The 16,825-nt window shown below is 47.7% G+C and overlaps 1 protein-coding gene across 2 annotated transcripts in view; it reads right to left on the reverse strand.

Moving 5' to 3' along the window:
• Positions 1-16,825, reverse strand: part of Mylk (myosin light chain kinase) — a 181,620-nt gene that overhangs the window by 121,783 nt on the left and 43,012 nt on the right. For both annotated transcript variants that reach the window (XM_059277280.1, XM_059277279.1), the window contains exons 3-6: positions 5,511-5,559; positions 4,578-4,737; positions 2,843-3,008; positions 920-938 (exon numbers count right to left, since the gene is read on the reverse strand). In XM_059277280.1, the coding sequence (XP_059133263.1) occupies positions 920-938; positions 2,843-3,008; positions 4,578-4,737; positions 5,511-5,559 (394 nt within the window). The remainder of the gene's footprint in view (positions 1-919; positions 939-2,842; positions 3,009-4,577; positions 4,738-5,510; positions 5,560-16,825) is intronic.

Genomic DNA, 16,825 nt, shown 5'->3' on the forward strand with positions numbered 1-16,825 from the left:
GTATTGCGGCTTGCTCCGCGTCCCACGTCAGAGCTCAGGGGCCACCAATGATCTCCCCTGTCCTTTGCTTCCACCCATAGTCCTATGCATTGATACTTGTCCTTTCCCTGGGGCTCTGGAGTTCAAACCAATCATAGGCTTCCCTTGCTCACAAAGTCCCTCTCTGATCCAACTCTAAGCAGCCTCTGTGGTCAGTCTTTTAAAGACATACACTGAGTTATATCCCTGAAGCTCAGGAAGGTTTCAGCTTTCTACTCTGCTAAGGATAAAGCCCCAGCTGCCTCTTGCTGCACTGACCTACAGGCTACCACAGCCATGTGGGGCTTATTTGGGCCTCATGGCCCTCTCTCAGGCTTTCCCAGCATGCTCCTTGGAACCTGTCCTCCTGAGCTTTCCTCATCTGCTACTGTTGCACTTTCCAGGTCTGAGTTCAAATGCGGACTTTTCAGAAAGGGCATTCGCAACCCCAGTAATTGCAACTGGTGTCGTTTCTCAGAGATCGCAGTTGTCATTTTATATGTGAGGCAGTTTAAAGTCCTTCTCTACAGTGGACGGCCTGCTTACCCCCCCCCCCCCCCCCCCCCCCCCCCCCCCCGTGCGCTGACATCCACTCTGTGCCTCACACCCAGAAAGGAAGGAAGCAAGCATGACTGTATGCCTGGGATGGTCTGCTTTAGAAGACACTGAGAGGATGCTGAGGCGCCAAGCCCTCCAGGAATTTTCATGCTGATTTTGGAGCCTCTCATCAAACCAGACAGCAAATTACCACAGGAGGACAAAGCACAGCACCCACAAATAAAGCGACCCCCAATCCTCGCTTCCTACACCATGACTTGACAATGCAGGGCATTTCCCTGCTGTTGCTCTGTGCGGAGGATTTTAAGATGAAAAACGTAACAATTGTGAAGAGAAGACATACCTAGTGGCATTGTCCAAACCTGGAAGAGGGGCAGAAAGACAGTGGATTAGTTTAGATGCCAAGCAGAGACAATGGTAAGGTGACATTGTTTTCATTTATTGAAGTTTCCCTGCTTGGGGCTGGGGCAGGGTGAGAAATCTTTCTCACACTAGGAACATTTCCTGGGCTTTCTAACAGCTGCTGGGGCTTGAGGACATGGACTCTCTTCCCCCTCACCACAGGGAGGGAAGGATAACCAACAGACAGGCAAATCATGGGATAAACCCTCCAACAAATGTGCCAAACCCCAATGCTTTAGCTGTTAAAACCGCACGCACGCACGCACGCACGCACGCACACACCCCAAAAAGTCCATTTGGGGAAGATAAATGCTTTAGAAACACACAAAAGAAGTGACATTTTATTCTCCCAGGAAGTATACAATATATTCTTTTCTTACCAAGTCTGTTTGATGCTTTTTAAATTTTATCGTGGAAAATTCCAAAATATATACTAGTAGGAAGGTGGACATTACATGATGAGGAAAGAACATTTCACCAGTCCTGTCTGTCTCTTTTTGTCTTAGTCCATTTGCTTGGCTTTGGATACTTTCAAACAGATCCCGGCAGTCTATCATTTTGTCATTAAGTGCATTAGCAGGGAGTGGCTTTTAAACTCAAGAGTATGGAAAATAAAGGGAGGGTGGCTCAGCCTTGCTGCAGAGGCCTGCCACAGTTCCTGACCCACAGGGAGGGGCCGAGTCACATTCTTTGATCAGGACTGGGGTTTCTTGTCTTAATTGTATCGGGTGGAACAGAAAATACCAGTGCACGTGGTACACCGAATGTGTCAGGGTGGCTCCGTGAAACCTGCCTCAGTTAAATAGGTTTAAACACACAAGTTTCTTTCTGTGGACTGCAGAAACACTTAAGTCAAAATAAAGAGATGATTCATAGATAGATAGATAGATAGATAGATAGATAGATAGATAGATAGATAGATAGATAGGTAGGTAGGTAGATATGATAGACAGATAGATGATTGATAGATAGATAGATAGATAAATAGATAGACAGACAGATTAGATAGGCAGACAGACAGATGATAGGTAGATAGATAGATGGATGGATAGAAAGACAGACAGACAGACAGACAGACAGACAAAGCAAGAAGGCATGGTTTCTGAGGAGAGGGAGGAAATACAAAGGGGAAAAACCAGAGGCGGAAGTGGGGAAGAAAGGAGGAGGAAGGTGGCGAGGTTCCCTCCCTTTCTGACTTCTGTGACCAGTGCAATCTGAGCCCGTCTGGTTTGCCAGACTCCCCCACGCGCATGCTCAGGCATCCCCAGGCTGGACTTGGGGAGGCAAGAGAACTGTAAGCAGGCTATCCAGAGAGGTTGCAAAGGAAGAACCGACAGGAGCTGAGGATGAAAGCCAGGGAGAGGAGCTACTGTTGACAAGTCCAGGCTGGTGAGGAGGATCCTGGGTAGAAAAAGTTAAGTTGAGGGAGCATCTTGTCGGGTCTAAGAAACTCAGGACAAATGACTACACCCTGGAGCGGTCATGTTGTCAGTTTATACACATCTGATTTGAGGGACGGAAGGGACAAGTTAGATTTCAGGCAGGAATGACGGCAGAGCATCAGCAACACCTACTCCTCCAATAGTCAGAGACAGGAGAGAGCTACCCGAGTTAGGAAAAAGGACAGAAGACTCAGGGGCAGCACCTAGTTAGGGACACAAATGAAGGGGACAGACAACTCATAGCATCTTCCTCTAGGCCTGGTCTGTGTCGCTAGCCCATCCCTTTTCTTCTACTCTATCATTGAAGATGCACGGTTATGTTAGTGTGCCACATGCATATACACAAGAGACAGAAGGAATAGTTTCCTCTAGGAGGGTCCTGGCACCAGAAAAGGGTCCCTCTGCATCAGGCCTCTCAGTACCTGGGATGGAGAGTTCCGCTGACATGGAGGCTTTCCCTGACCCATTCACCACCATGCATGTGTACACGCCCATGTCATCCCGAGTGACCTCATGGATTTCCAGGATCTGCATACCATTCTTCTCTGACATAGACACACGAGCACTTGGCTGCAATGGGATATTTTCCTGTAAGTAGCAAAAGAAGAGCTTGGTTACAGGAGTCTACTCTCTTTTCAACCCGGTTATCCTGCCTTCCACAGTCCTATGGAATGGACACCAGTGCTTGGGTGCACAGCACCTGTTCTGTGGTCTCCGGACAGTCGTCATAGTGATGGCTAGTTTGTCAATTTGACACAAGCTGGAGTCATTTGAGAAGAGGGAACCACCTCAAGTGAGAAGACAGCCCGTCAGACTGGCCTGTGGACAAGTCCGTGGGACATGTTCTTGATGGATGATTGGTGTGGAAGGGCCCAGTCCACCACGGGCCATGCTGTCCTTGGACAGGTGGTCCTGGTGTGTATGAAAAGCCAAACTAAGCAAGCTAGAGAGAGCAAGGCAGGGAGGAGCCAGGACTTGTGCTTCAGCTCCTGCCTCCAGGCTCCTGCTCTGACTTCTTTCAGTGACAGACAGGGATGTGGAAGCCTAAGTCAAATATAAACTCTTCAAGATGCTCTTGGTCACGGTGTTTAACCCAGCAACAGAAAAGACTAAGACAATCACTACTTGGGGCTGGAGAGATGACTCAGAGGTTAAGAGCACTGGCTGCTTTTCCAGAGGACCTGAGTTCAATTCCCAGCAACCACATGGTGGCTCACAACCATCTGTAATGAGATCTGGTGCCCTCTTCTGGTGTGCAGGCATACATGCAGGCAGAACACTGTATACATAATAAATAAATAAATCTTTTTTAAAAAAAAAAGAAAGAAAGAAAAAAAGAAAATCACTACTTGAGTACTCAGCCCCAAGGCCTTTGCACAGGCTTGGAGCCAACGTGTGGAAGGAAACTGTCTCAAAAGACCTGCATTTCTTGGAAGGAAGGGGTATGGAAAGGTATTCTATACTGCTCACTTCAGTTTGTCTTTGCCTCCTTTTTTTTTTTTTTTCTGAGGATGAGTTTTGAAGAATCAAGAGACAGGTAAAAGGAGCCCTATCATTCATTTTACTCAAGAGTTTCTTTTCTGAAAAAAAAAAAATCATCTATTCTCTCTCTGGCCTTGACCCCACCTGTTCCTGACCTCTCTTCATGCCCTGCTCCATCCCCATCTTTCTCACTGCCTGGCACCACTGTCTCCGCGGGCTCTCTTCACTTTGCCCAGTTCTGAACTGTTTGCAAAGCACTTCCACGTGGAGTGTCCACTAACCTGTCAAGGCATTATTCCTATCTCAAAGGTAAGGAGGCTGAGCTCCAAGAGAGTTGGTGACTTGTCTAGCATCACACGCTTCATGAACCACAGAGCTGTTGCCTGAAAACCAGCACCCCAATTCAGTTTCTTCTCCTGAGATGCCTGCTCTGTCCTACACAACGGCTTTATGCTGTTTTGTGAGTGTGAGGACGAGAGGTCCATGTAACAGCAGGGGAACAACGGAATACAAATGTCACTACACACCTACTGAGAGCCTTGGGGAAATGGGGTTGACACAGCCTAGGGCTGACACAGAAGGAACCAACTGGAAAGCCAGACTCCCACTAGTCCCAGGGTTTTGAGATCTCTGGCTTCCTGGCCAGGGTCAGAGTCTGGGCAGACAAAACCTCACCTTGAGCCAGGTGACCTGTGGTGGGGGCCGGCCAGTGATCTTGCAGGAGAACCGCCCCATCTGCCCTTCTTTGACCACGGCTCGGCCCAACTTGGTGGCAAACTTCGGTGGGCACTCGCCCCAGATGCTAGGACGAGTCTCCCCTGCTGGGGATGAAAATCTGTCCCCAGAAAGAAGTCAACAGAGAATCCAAACTTAGACAGGGTAGCAGTTCAATTCTTCCTCTCCTGCCTGCCACTTAAACTGTGATCAGAAACCATTTAAGAGTTTTTACCCCAACTCTATGCCTCAAACGCTTTCTCTGGTCTCCTCTGGGAAAATCAGTGGCACTAGAACATATAACCTCTACCACATGAACATGCTACTCTGTGGAATTTACTAGTCTCCCTTAAACCTGAGTTCTACTGAGCTCTGGCCCAAAACCTGTATTTTGGACAACAGGACAAGAGCACGCTAGCTGTATGCAGCTTCCAGGGCTGACTCATGGAAACCTCCAGAAAGATCCTCTGCTTTGGCCCAGTATACTGCCTAGGTGCAGAAGCTCCAGGAGATGGAGCCACAAAACAGAGGAAGCTCCTTGAAGAGAATGTGGAAGCTCTCACACATTCAAGGACATCTGCAATGAACGTCCCTTTGTTGAGAAATGAGCTTAGGTTGAACCATCGAGATCTGGGGCTTGTCTGTGACAGCAGTTATTGCTGATGTTTCTTCTAAGTTTACTCATTTGAATTTTGTATCCATTATTATCGTGACTGTTAGAATCCTCTGAAGACCACAGGCATAGTCCTCCACTTCCTTAGTATGTAGTAGCTGGGCCAAAGGGGAAATGATATACAATGTCCCACTAGGACTTAAGTGCTAGACCTATGCAGGTCAAGTCAGCAGGAAAAGCCAACCCAACCCTTTTTCCGGCTTGAACATTCCAGAACTTACCCTGAGGCTTTGGAAACAGCAGGCTGACCATGCTTCTTCGTAAGATTCCCTGCAAGTAACAAACAGAGAGAAGGTTAAAGAGTCAGCGCTGCACCCACCAGTGTTGGCCATGAGTCATGCAGATTCAGCAACAGAAGGTGGGACACGATGGTAGCAGTGAACCTTGATGCGCATGTGCGCACGTGCCGACTCCCTGTGGGCATCAGGTTACGTGAATCCCTGTAATAATTGAATGGATTTGGTAATACATTAGTCTGCCATCTTTTTAAGTTTTTAGAAAAATTATATATTGTTATTTTGTATGTATGAGTACTCGCCTGTGTGCATATATGTGCACACCAGGTGCCTGCCTGGTACCCGCAGAAGCCAGATGAAGGTGTTGGATCTCCTGGAATTGGACTCACAGATGGTTGTGAGCTACCATGTAGGTGTTGGGAACTGAACCTGGGTCCTCTGAAAGAACTCTTAACTGTTGTACCATCTCCCCAGCCCTCTCCCTACATGTTTTCAATGGGTGAGAAAAATGAAATTAGAGAAGCCACATGTGTAAGGTCACAGAGCCTAGAAGGGTTCAGGAATTTATCAGGTCTCCCAGATTGTGGAATATAACTCTCTGCTGAGTTGTGAGGTATTGCTATGGACTTTCTACTGTGAGAGTTACCTGTAGAGATCCAGGACCTTTCCAGAACATAACCCAGTTTAAGGGAGGGAAGTAGATGCCTGTGTACACCTCTTACCATATCTATCATGATGGATATAATCAAGACTCCGTTCTTCCACAGAAGGCTGAGCAAACAGCAACGAGCAGAAATGGAACAGGGAAGAGCCACCATGGGGCCACACCTCCCCTGAATCAGCAGCACCGCCCCATGCAGTACCGCCATGGCAAGGTGCTGTCATTCTGGGCACCACCAGTTCTCGCTGAGAAGTTAATATAGCCAGTGCCTCTGAGCCTGGGTGAGTCGCTGGCATACCAGGCAGGAAACAGTTAAGCAGCAAGCCTAGAGAGACCAGGTGGGGTGCCCTTTACCCAGTTGCTACAGCTGGGGAAGGATATAATGTGACCAGGAAATAACTCTGCTGTAACATAATTACACAGTGTTGTTTTTGAGTTAGGAGAAGGAGGAGGAAAGGGCATTTTTGAGATAGCCATCACGCTGGAAGTTGTTCTTTTTCTATCATAAGCTGTGTGAACGTGGATAAAAGCCTCCCTAGGGCCCACAGGGAAGGCTCAGTCATTCTCATATGAGCAAGCGTCTGCGGTGGGGAATTTACAGGGCATTTATTGGAAAACGGTGGATCTCCTTATTCTCTCTTATCTATTTCATTGACATGACAGCGCAGGAATGAACTCAAGGGTAAAGGCTAAATATCACAGTGAGAGTTTCCCCAGACGCTCCCATCTTGAGATTTCAACAGAACATCAGTGAGACGGCATCAACCACCAACGCTTACATCACATTTGAGTTGTGACCCCGTGGATCAGTGATCACTGTTGACGCATTTTTGTTCGGTATGACCACAGAGTGAGCAGGGTCTGTCATCGCCTTCTCTAGTAAAGAAGGTTAAAAGAAACTTTAAGCTGATCAAAGGAGAGACAAGTTTTGAAAGGACCCGGCAAACATGTACAGTTAAGATGCTGGGCCCCTTCCATACTGTTGGAAGAAGTACAAACAGAAAATCTTTATTAATAGCAGTTGTTTGGGGGAGGTAGGGTGGTCAATAATTTTAGCTATATTTTACTTTCAATAATATTAGCTATATTTTTAAAATGTATAAATATAATGGTTAAAAAAAAAAAAGAAACACAATGTAGTCCCTCCCTCTCCTGAAGAAGAGAAAGGGAAAATGAAATCTGGCATCCAAACAGGGAGTCAAAGCATCCTGCACATGCTCCACACAACAGCATGGTGCTAAGAGTCCCACCACCTATCACTTACGGCACTTCTCAGTGCTACCGTATCACCCATCAGATCTTCTGTATAAATAGATAAACAAAACAATAGCAGTTTATTCACGCAATGAAATATTATTCAGCCATAAAAAGGAAGGAAGTACTGACACACTGCAGTCTGAGTGAACCTTGAAAAGTATGTGACGTGAAGGAAGCTTATCACAAAGGACACATACTTTATGGCTTCATTTCTAAAAAATGTTCTGAGCAGGCAAATCCACCGAGAAAAGAAAGTGGTAGGCAGCTGCCAGGGCCACGAGGAGGAGAGGAATTAGTGGCATGGGATTTCCGTTTGTGGTAATGACAAAGTCCTAGAACTGGGTGGTGGTAGCAGCTGTGCACGCTGAGGGTGTACTGATGACACAGGATCACTCCAGTGCACGCTGTTTGAGCTGGGAGTGTACGGATGACACAGGATCACTCCAGTGCACGCTGAGCGAGCTGGGAGTGTACGGATGACACAGGATCACTCCAGTGCACGCTGTGCGAGCTGGGGGTGTACCGATGACACGGTATACTGCTGATCACTTCAGGTCACTTCAGGGCACACTATGGTAAAATGGTGAAAAGGGTAAACATTACATGATTTTTACCGCAATAAAAAAAATAGATGGAGAATTAAAAAAAAAAATCCTAGGAGCTAGACATCTTAATCTGAAAAACAAAACAGGCAAAAATGTGGGATTTTCCCATCGAATCACAAATGTTACAGGTGCTTCTCTGTCAGAGCAAGGGCAATTTACAGTATGATTTAAGGGCAACGCACAAACGGGCCATCTAAGAGTGGACCTGAGGAATGCTCATGTCAATATGAGGTCATACCAGAGAGCTCACATCACAACAGAGAAGTCGGGCTGAGATAACTAACAGGGTCTATTCGGGGTGGGGGAGAATTCAAGTTATAAATAGTCAGATAAGGCAAAAATCTAATTTTACCAAAGTATGAAAAGCTGGCAGGATAGTAAGGCTATGATGGGAAAATAAGTGGGAAGGAGGTTAAGGTAGAACGCCAGAGACGGAGGAGCAAATCAAGAGAACTGGCGAGGGCTGGAACAGTTGGCGAGGGAGAGACCGAGACACTGGAGGTATTTTAACCACTCGTCTTAGATGTTTCAAGGACAGGATAAAGGGAACGCTGGTAGGTCTTAGGAGTGAAAAGTTCAACAGAGGAGGGTCTAAGAGAAAACCTGGTGCTTTTCATCAAAAGACGTAAGAAGAATGGATGGAAACAGAACGCCGGGACCCAAAAGTGAACGGTGTGGTCAAGATGGTAAGAAGGAGGAACGCTCCCCAAAGTGTGTGACAACACCATTCATCACCCAGACAGGACTCCCAGCGCCAGGAGACATGATTAATCATCATGCCAGGGCAACAAGAGCAAACCCCGCCTGCTCCAGGTGAACCAGAAATAGCCAGCCTACTTAGCCATCTTCAAAGTGTTTTTTACAGAAGGCTTAAAATAGTGCTTCTCCACTCTATTAGAACAAATCCCACCTTCATCACACGCATTTAGTCATGCCCGGGCCACCCTGAATTGAAGTTCACGGCTAATTGGCTATGTATATGGTTTCAGAAACTCATGTAAAGCCTTAATTAAAGCAAGGTGACACAGAGAGCCGGCCACAATCCTCTGTATCACGGTATGTAATTGTTCTCCTGGAACACGCCGGAGGATAATGAGGTGATCAGATGTTTGCAGAACTTGTAAAGTATGCTTGGATTTCAAAAACGAATGAGCAAAAATCATACCATCAAGCGGTACAGGAAAAGGAGGAGAGAGGTGGATAAGAGAATAAATTGTTTTAGAATAAAAGAACAGACACATTATATTAAAGGAAAAAAAAGCATAAAACGCCTTAAAAGGGCCAGGCGGTGGTGGTGCACGCCTTTAATCCCAGCACTCGGGAGGCAGAGGCAGCCTGGTCTACAGAGTGAGTTCTAGGATAGCCAGAGCTGTTACACAGAGAAACCTTGTCCTGAAAAACAAACCAATAAACAAAACAACAAACAACCAAAAGCCTTAAAAGGTAACTTAGCAAGGTAAGTTAAAGAAAACCACATGGAGAAAAGAGAAAAAAAAAAGACCTCAAGTGTGATGTCAAAACAATTCTGGTTTATGCTACAGAATCAAGTAATAGAAGGTTATCGTAAAAACCTTATCTATGTCTTAAATGCCCACCATGCTTTGCAACACATCCTCTGTGAGGGTAAGAAAGAAAAGTGACATGTGCTACCTCTGTAACTCCAAACTAACTTCACTATGCCACCTTTCCACAAATTCATCATAGTACTCCCAACTTTTTTTTTTTTTTTGTTTTTTTTCAAGAGAGTTCCTCTGTGTAGTTTTGGTGCCTGTGCTCTGTGACCAGGCTGGCCTCAAACTCACAGAGATCCGCCTGGCTCTGCCTCCCGAGTGCTGAGATTAAAGACGTGCACCACCACCGCCCAACTTTTAAAGACAGGTGAAGAGACAGAAAACCTAATGAGACATGAGTATCTCATATGTCTCCTTAATTTAATACTACTTGGTTCCAGCTCTGTTGAGTTTCAGGTCTCCTCTGGTCTACATGCTATGTGTGCAAGCACATATATGTACAATACTTATATATGTACATGGCTATATTTCACTTAGTAGAAAATGTGCACAAAATAAATTCTGCAATATTTTTTAAGCTATTACTTTGAGACTTCTATCTACATACTGGTAATTCCCTAAATTATTCAGTTAGTTTTCACAACTTAAGAAATTCTGGGTGTCATGAAGGACCATAGTACCACTGGCTTAAATGTTTCTGGAGCAAGATTGTAGAGAAGAGGGGGAAGATCCTTTCCATAGAGAACACACTGTATTCCTGGTACTTTCCCACTAAATGTCCACAAGTTTCCCTGACCACTGGGAAGAGAAAAGGGGCCTTGTGAATGCCATACCCTCTCCCCTAGGGGATGTGGTGCTGTTTCAACTTGGAGCCAGTGGTGGCTTTACTACTGGAGAAATGTCTGGGAATGAATGACTGGCTGATCACACGTGATAGTTAAGAAAAGGGGAGTGGGGTCGGGTGAAACTAGAGGGTGGTGAACTGTTCCATGTGGATGTTTTTGCAGTAATATGGTCTCCTCTGCTCTCTCTGAAGCACTCTGCCTTTCTCTTGAAGCCTGGAGCTGAGGGCTTGGGCGAGCACTTAACTGGCTCCCAAGGGAGGCAGCCTGGTCAGGGCTCTCCATGAGAGCTCTTGGCATCTTGAAAGAACTGGAAGGTCTATGGGCTGGAGACACTAATGAGAGCTAAATCACACCCGCAGGGAGGGCCTTGCTGACTGTGAATCACAGAAGGATTCCGAGGGGGCGGGTGATAAAATCTGGTGTGCACTTTTATAGGCATTTTAAATAGTGGTGTGGACACCGGGGCAAGGACAAGGGAAACAGGGAGACCGCTGGGAATTTTTGCCACAGGCACGTGCCCACGATAGCAACCCGGACCTGGATGGTAGCGCAGGGAATGAATGGGACAGATCTGTGTAGGAGGTGACCTAGCAGGACCTGGAGACACCTGATATAAGGATAGGAGGTATTTGGGAATGACTGAGGTTTTCCAGCTGCCCCATTTTCTAAGGAGATACGGATTGTCACCTGTTGGTTCAACAGTCTTCACGGTCCCATGGATGTCGTAACTATAAATATTGAAGCGTCTCTGCCGGGGGATTCCTCCTGTGGTATAAACCAAACATTTTCTACACAACTGTCCATTCTGCAGTCTCTTCCCTGCTGCAGGCCACTCTTGCTGGTGCATACACACATGCATTGTTCTCAGTAGTGAATATGTGCCTCCATGGAGGCCAAAGGTCATCTACAGAGCCAACCTTTTCAAGGATCCTGTTTGAGGCTCCAGGAAATCAAAACACTGAACAATTCTTCCTCAAGGGATTGGAATAAAGTACACACCTCTTAGAAGAAAAACTATTTCCTGGTCATTTCTGGATGGATAAGGAGTTCAAAGAGTAGCTGCATAGAGTTTTGTACTGAAGGGGGCCTGGCTAAATGGTTCCTGCAAGAGATTTCTTTAAACAAGTTTTGCTATTATTACTTTATGTGTGTGAGTATTTTCACTTGCATGCATGCCTGTGTGTACAGCGTCCTAGCAGGCCAGGAGAGGATGTCAGGCACCCCCTGGAACTGGAGTTGCAGACAGTTGTGACCTGCCATGTGGGTGCTGGAAATCAATCCCTGGTCCTCTAGAAGAGCAGCCAGTGCTCTTAACCACTGAGCCACCTCTCCAGCTCCAGCAAGTGATTTCTTAATTATCATCCACAGTTGCTCTGAAATTGTAGATACCTGGCAGAAAGAAAAATAACTTATTTCCTTTAGAGTCATCATTTAGAGCCCAAGACTCCCATCTTAGAGTCTTCTTTCTCTAGAGCTTTCTTCGGTGACATTCCAAATAACAGGAAGCCAGGGACAGGCATTCTCTTGTGTACCCGAGTCATTAAGAGCTAATCTCACCACCTTACCAGAAGGAAAGTCATCAGAGAAGATGTACATCTAATCTGAGGCACTACCCTTTTGGTGTGATGTGGTATTAGTCATTTTACAGCCACTTCCTGTGCCGGCGTCAAGCTGGGGGCCGTCCACTGGCAAAGGCAGCACCTGGGAAGGGCATCTTAAGCAGATACCTGAAGCAATTCATTGCATCAATCAGCAACTCATTTTGGGGTGTGTGGGGATCTTGAAAGATGATGGTCTATCTTTTATTAAGACTAATAAAACACTTGAAGAGAAGGAACCTGTGATGGCTAATCTTGGTTGTCAACCTGACTGCATCTTGAATCAACTAAAGCTAAACTGCTGGAGATCCCCGTAAGGGATTTTCTTAATCAGATAATTTGAAGCAGGAAGCCCACCCCAAATCTGCATCTCCAATGGCAGCTCAGATAAAAGGGTGTGGAAGAAGGAAATCTTGTTTTTTTGCCTGCTTGCCCTCATTCCCATGGAAAAGTTCATCTGTTCTGTTGCTGCGGCCTTCTTTGCCAGTATTAGAACCAACTTCTTTGGGATTCCACCAGAGACTGAAGACCAGCAGCCCTTGGGATCCTGCAGGGACTCCAGCATTAGACTGAGACTGTTGGACTCACGGTCTGAACAACAGTTGGATCCTTGGCTTTTCCTTTTCAACAGGAGATAGTCATTGCTGGACTACCTGGATGGCATCCTGTAGGCTAGTCTAATAAAATCTCCGTTTAATACATCCCTGCATTACTAGGAAAGTCAGTGTCTTGAGGGGTGATCTCTTCCTCCTTAGGTCCCAGTGCAAAGTCTTCACTTTCAACCAAAGATAATGAATGAAAGAACAAGAAGGACTATGAGCAACAGGGAAAAACCTAAATCCATGAAAGGCCAAGGTTAGAGATGGAGGAAGAGGTGGAGGACTAAGAGACGGGGAGAATCAAGGACACACCAGGACTGAGGAGACGCCTTGGTGTCGAAGAGCACACATACTCTTGCCGTTTCCCAGCGCCCACATCAATCAGATGGCTCAGCATCTGTCCCTCCAGCTCTAGGGAAGCTGATGGGGTCCTCTGGCTCCTGTGAGCACTGCACTCAAATTAAAAATAAAATAGAACTTTTAAAAAGTGGAAGTACCATGGCAAGATCAAAAGCAGGGCGGGGCGGGGGGGGGGGCTGTATTCTGAAGGGAAGAAGAAAGAATGGCGGAGGAAGATGAAGTGAACCAGGGAAAGGGATCAAGGTAAAGGAGATTTCGAAGTCAGTCTCCAAGAAGAGAGTGCAAACAAGTACTTTATCACTGAATTCTTCTGTGTATTCAGTGGGGCTTCTGACAGGACAGTCCCAATACATAACTGTCTCCCAGCAAACAGATAACCGAGGCAGAAAGCAAGATCCTGCTTGTGCCACATCCATACTGTCAACTCTGACGAGAGAGGGAAGGACAATGGGTCAAGAGCATTTCAAGATTCTGACTGCATTAAAAAGTAGGGCACATACCCCTAAAAAAAGAAATTCCACTGGGGAGTCTGATAGATTACAAAGTTTTTATAAAGGGTATAATTGAGAAATATATAAATGGACCTTTCAGAAGGGTGGGAAAGTTAGCTGGGGGGAGGGGAGAAAACACAGCGGGCATCTTACAGGAACAATGTAAGAGTATCAAAACTCAGCCCAGACAGACAGACATGTGAAATACACAACGTGAGGATAAAAGGGGTCTCACAGTTCCTTGAAACGGGATGGGGGCTCAAAAAGAGGAACAGTTACCATAAATTCAAAATCACCCAAGGGTGTGGTGCCCCAGGAACTGGGCCAACGCTCACCAGGGCCACTCCCTGAACCTCTAGGACAGAGGGTCACTCCCCATTCCGCCTCACATTCTAGGTGGTCTTCAGAGTGGCCTTCTCTTCCTCGCTTATGGTCAGGAGCTGTGATCCCCACGACAGCAGTTTCATGGGTGTGCAGAGAGTACTACTAGGGGTCAGGGATGAGGGGAAGCGGGGATGGGGGGGGGGTGTTACTGAGGGGATGGCCAGGAGGCCAGGCTGGAAGAAGGCAGCAAGTAGGCTGCTCCAGCTGACATTTCCAGAAGCCCTGCAGGCGATTTTTGTTTTTGAGATAGGAGCTTGACTGGTAGCCCAGGCTAGCCTTGAACATAATCCTCCTGCCTTAGTCTCCCACATGCTGGAACTAATAGGTGTGTACCACTAGGCTAAACTTCCTCCATGTGAGCTGAGTTCCTCCAACAATGGGCTATGGGCAGCAGCAAGGGTGACACCGGGGAGTGGCTGAACTTCAGATGTTCAGGTTCTGTACCAGACCTGTTGGATCAACATGGGTGTGTGACAAGATCCCCCAGGGAGGCGTGTGTGTGTGTGTGTGTGTGTGTGTGTGTGTGTGTGTGTGTGTGTACATTCGCACTAACCCATCCTGTCACACTGGTGGGAGCAACTGTGAGTCCACACCTCTTCTGGGCCTGCAATTTAACCAAACTGGGCTCCTAAGCATACAACCTTGGAGGTAACCTACTATCAAAAGCGACTCTCTCTCTGGTTCCTCAAATTCAAAGGGCCTTCTCAGAGTAAGATCACCACTGCTCCTCATCATATGTAGGGGCTACTCATCATGTTTATGTTGACTATACAATGAAATGATAGCATTTTGGGTGTATCGAGTTAAAAAATATTTTATTAAAATTAATCTCAGCTAATTTTTTTTGAGGAACTGTGTTTTGTTTTGTTTTGAATTTATTTATTATGTATACAGTGTTTTGCCAGCATGTATGCCTGTATGCCAGAAGAGGGCACCAGATCTCACAGATCTCATTGTAGATGGTTGTGAGCCACCATGTGGTTGCTGGCAATTGAACTCAGATCCTCCGGAAGAGCAGCCAGGGCTCTTAACCGCTGTGCCATCTCTCCAGCCCTCATCTAATTTTTAAAATGTGGCTCTAGCAAACCTAAGATGACATGTATCGCTCACACTATGTCACTATTGGATAGTGACTGGAGAACAGGCCCATGGCCCCTGTATTAGAGAGGAAGAAGCTCCCTCAGGGTAAGCGTCTTTGTTCTGTCCTAAACCTCAAGGACCTAGAGGTGCTCAGAGCATGACTGCTTCCCCTGAGAGGCTCTGGGTAACTGTGTGGTGCTGCCCTAGGCACCTGGGTAACTGTGTGGTCCTGCCCTAGGGACCTGGGTAACTGTGTGGTGCTGCCCTAGGCACCTGGGTAACTGTGTGGTCCTGCCCTAGGCACCTTGGTAACTGTGTGGTCCTGTCCCTAGGCACCTGGGTAACTGTGTGGTCCTGTCCCTAGGCACCTGAGTAACTGTGTGGTCCTGCCCTAGGCACCTGGGTAACTGTGTGGTCCTGTCCTAGACACCTGGGTAACTGTGTAGTCCTGTCCCTAGGCACCTGGGTAACTGTGTGGTCCTGTCCCTAGGCACCTGGGTAACTGTGTGGTCCTGTCCCTAGGCACCTGGGTAACTGTGTGGTCCTGTCCCTAGGCACCTGGGTAACTGTGTGGTCCTGTCCCTAGGCACCTGGGTAACTGTGTGGTGCTGCCCTAGGCACCTGGGTAACTGTGTGGTGCTGCCCTAGGCACCTGGGTAACTGTGTGGTCCTGCCCTAGACACCTGGGTAACTGTGTGGTGCTGCCCTAGGCACCTGGGTAACTGTGTGGTCCTGTCCCCTAGGCACCTGGGTAACTGTGTGGTCCTGCCCTAGGCACCTGGGTAACTGTGTGGTGCTGCCCTAGGCACCTGGGTCACTGTGTGGTGCTGCCCTAGGCACCTTGGTAACTGTGTGGTCCTGCCCTAGGCACCTGGGTGACTGTGTGGTCCTGCCCTAGGCACCTTGGTAACTGTGTGGTCCTGTCCCCTAGGCACCTGGGTAACTGTGTGGTCCTGCCCTAGGCACCTGGGTAACTGTGTGGTCCTGTCCCTAGGCACCTGGGTAACTGTGTGGTCCTGTCCTAGACACCTGGGTAACTGTGTGGTCCTGTCCCCTAGGCACCTGGGTAACTGTGTGGTGCTGCCCTAGGCACCTGGATAACTGTGTGGTCCTGCCCTAGGCACCTGGTTAACTGTGTGGTGCTGCCCTAGGCACCTGGATAACTGTGTGGTCCTGTCCCTAGGCACCTGGGTAACTGTGTGGTGCTGCCTTAGGCACCTGGGTAACTGTGTGGTCCTGCCCTAGGCACCTGGGTAACTGTGTGGTCCTGTCCCTAGGCACCTGGATAACTGTGTGGTCCTGCCCTAGGCACCTGGGTGACTGTGTGGTCCTGCCCTAGGCACCTGGGTGACTGTGTGGTCCTGTCCCCTAGGCACCTGGGTAACTGTGTGGTCCTGCCCTAGGCACCTGGGTAACTGTGTGGTGCTGCCCTAGGCACCTGGGTCACTGTGTGGTCCTGCCCTAGGCACCTGGGTAACTGTGTGGTCCTGTCCCTAGGCACCTGGGTCACTGTGTGGTGCTGCCCTAGGCACCTGGGTAACTGTGTGGTCCTGCCCTAGGCACTTGGGTAACTGTGTGGTCCTGCCCTAGGCACTTGGGTAACTGTGTGGTCCTGTCCCTAGGCACCTGGATAACTGTGTGGTCCTGTCCCTAGGCACCTGGATAACTGTGTGGTCCTGCCCTAGGCACCTGGGTAACTGTGTGGTCCTGTCCCTAGGCACCTGGGTAACTGTGTGGTCCTGTCCCTAGGTACCTGGTTAAGCTGTCAAATCCAACTTCCTGAACAGTAGGAACCAAGAAGGTTCACAAATTATCTCAGTTTTATGTAGGCCAGTCTAGCTTTGAACTTGGAGAGATCTACCTGCACCTGTCTGCAGAGTGCTGAGAGTCAAGGCATGCACCACCACAA

Source organism: Peromyscus eremicus, chromosome 12 (assembly GCF_949786415.1).
Source record: "Peromyscus eremicus chromosome 12, PerEre_H2_v1, whole genome shotgun sequence".
In the NCBI taxonomy this organism is placed as follows: domain Eukaryota; kingdom Metazoa; phylum Chordata; class Mammalia; order Rodentia; family Cricetidae; genus Peromyscus; species Peromyscus eremicus.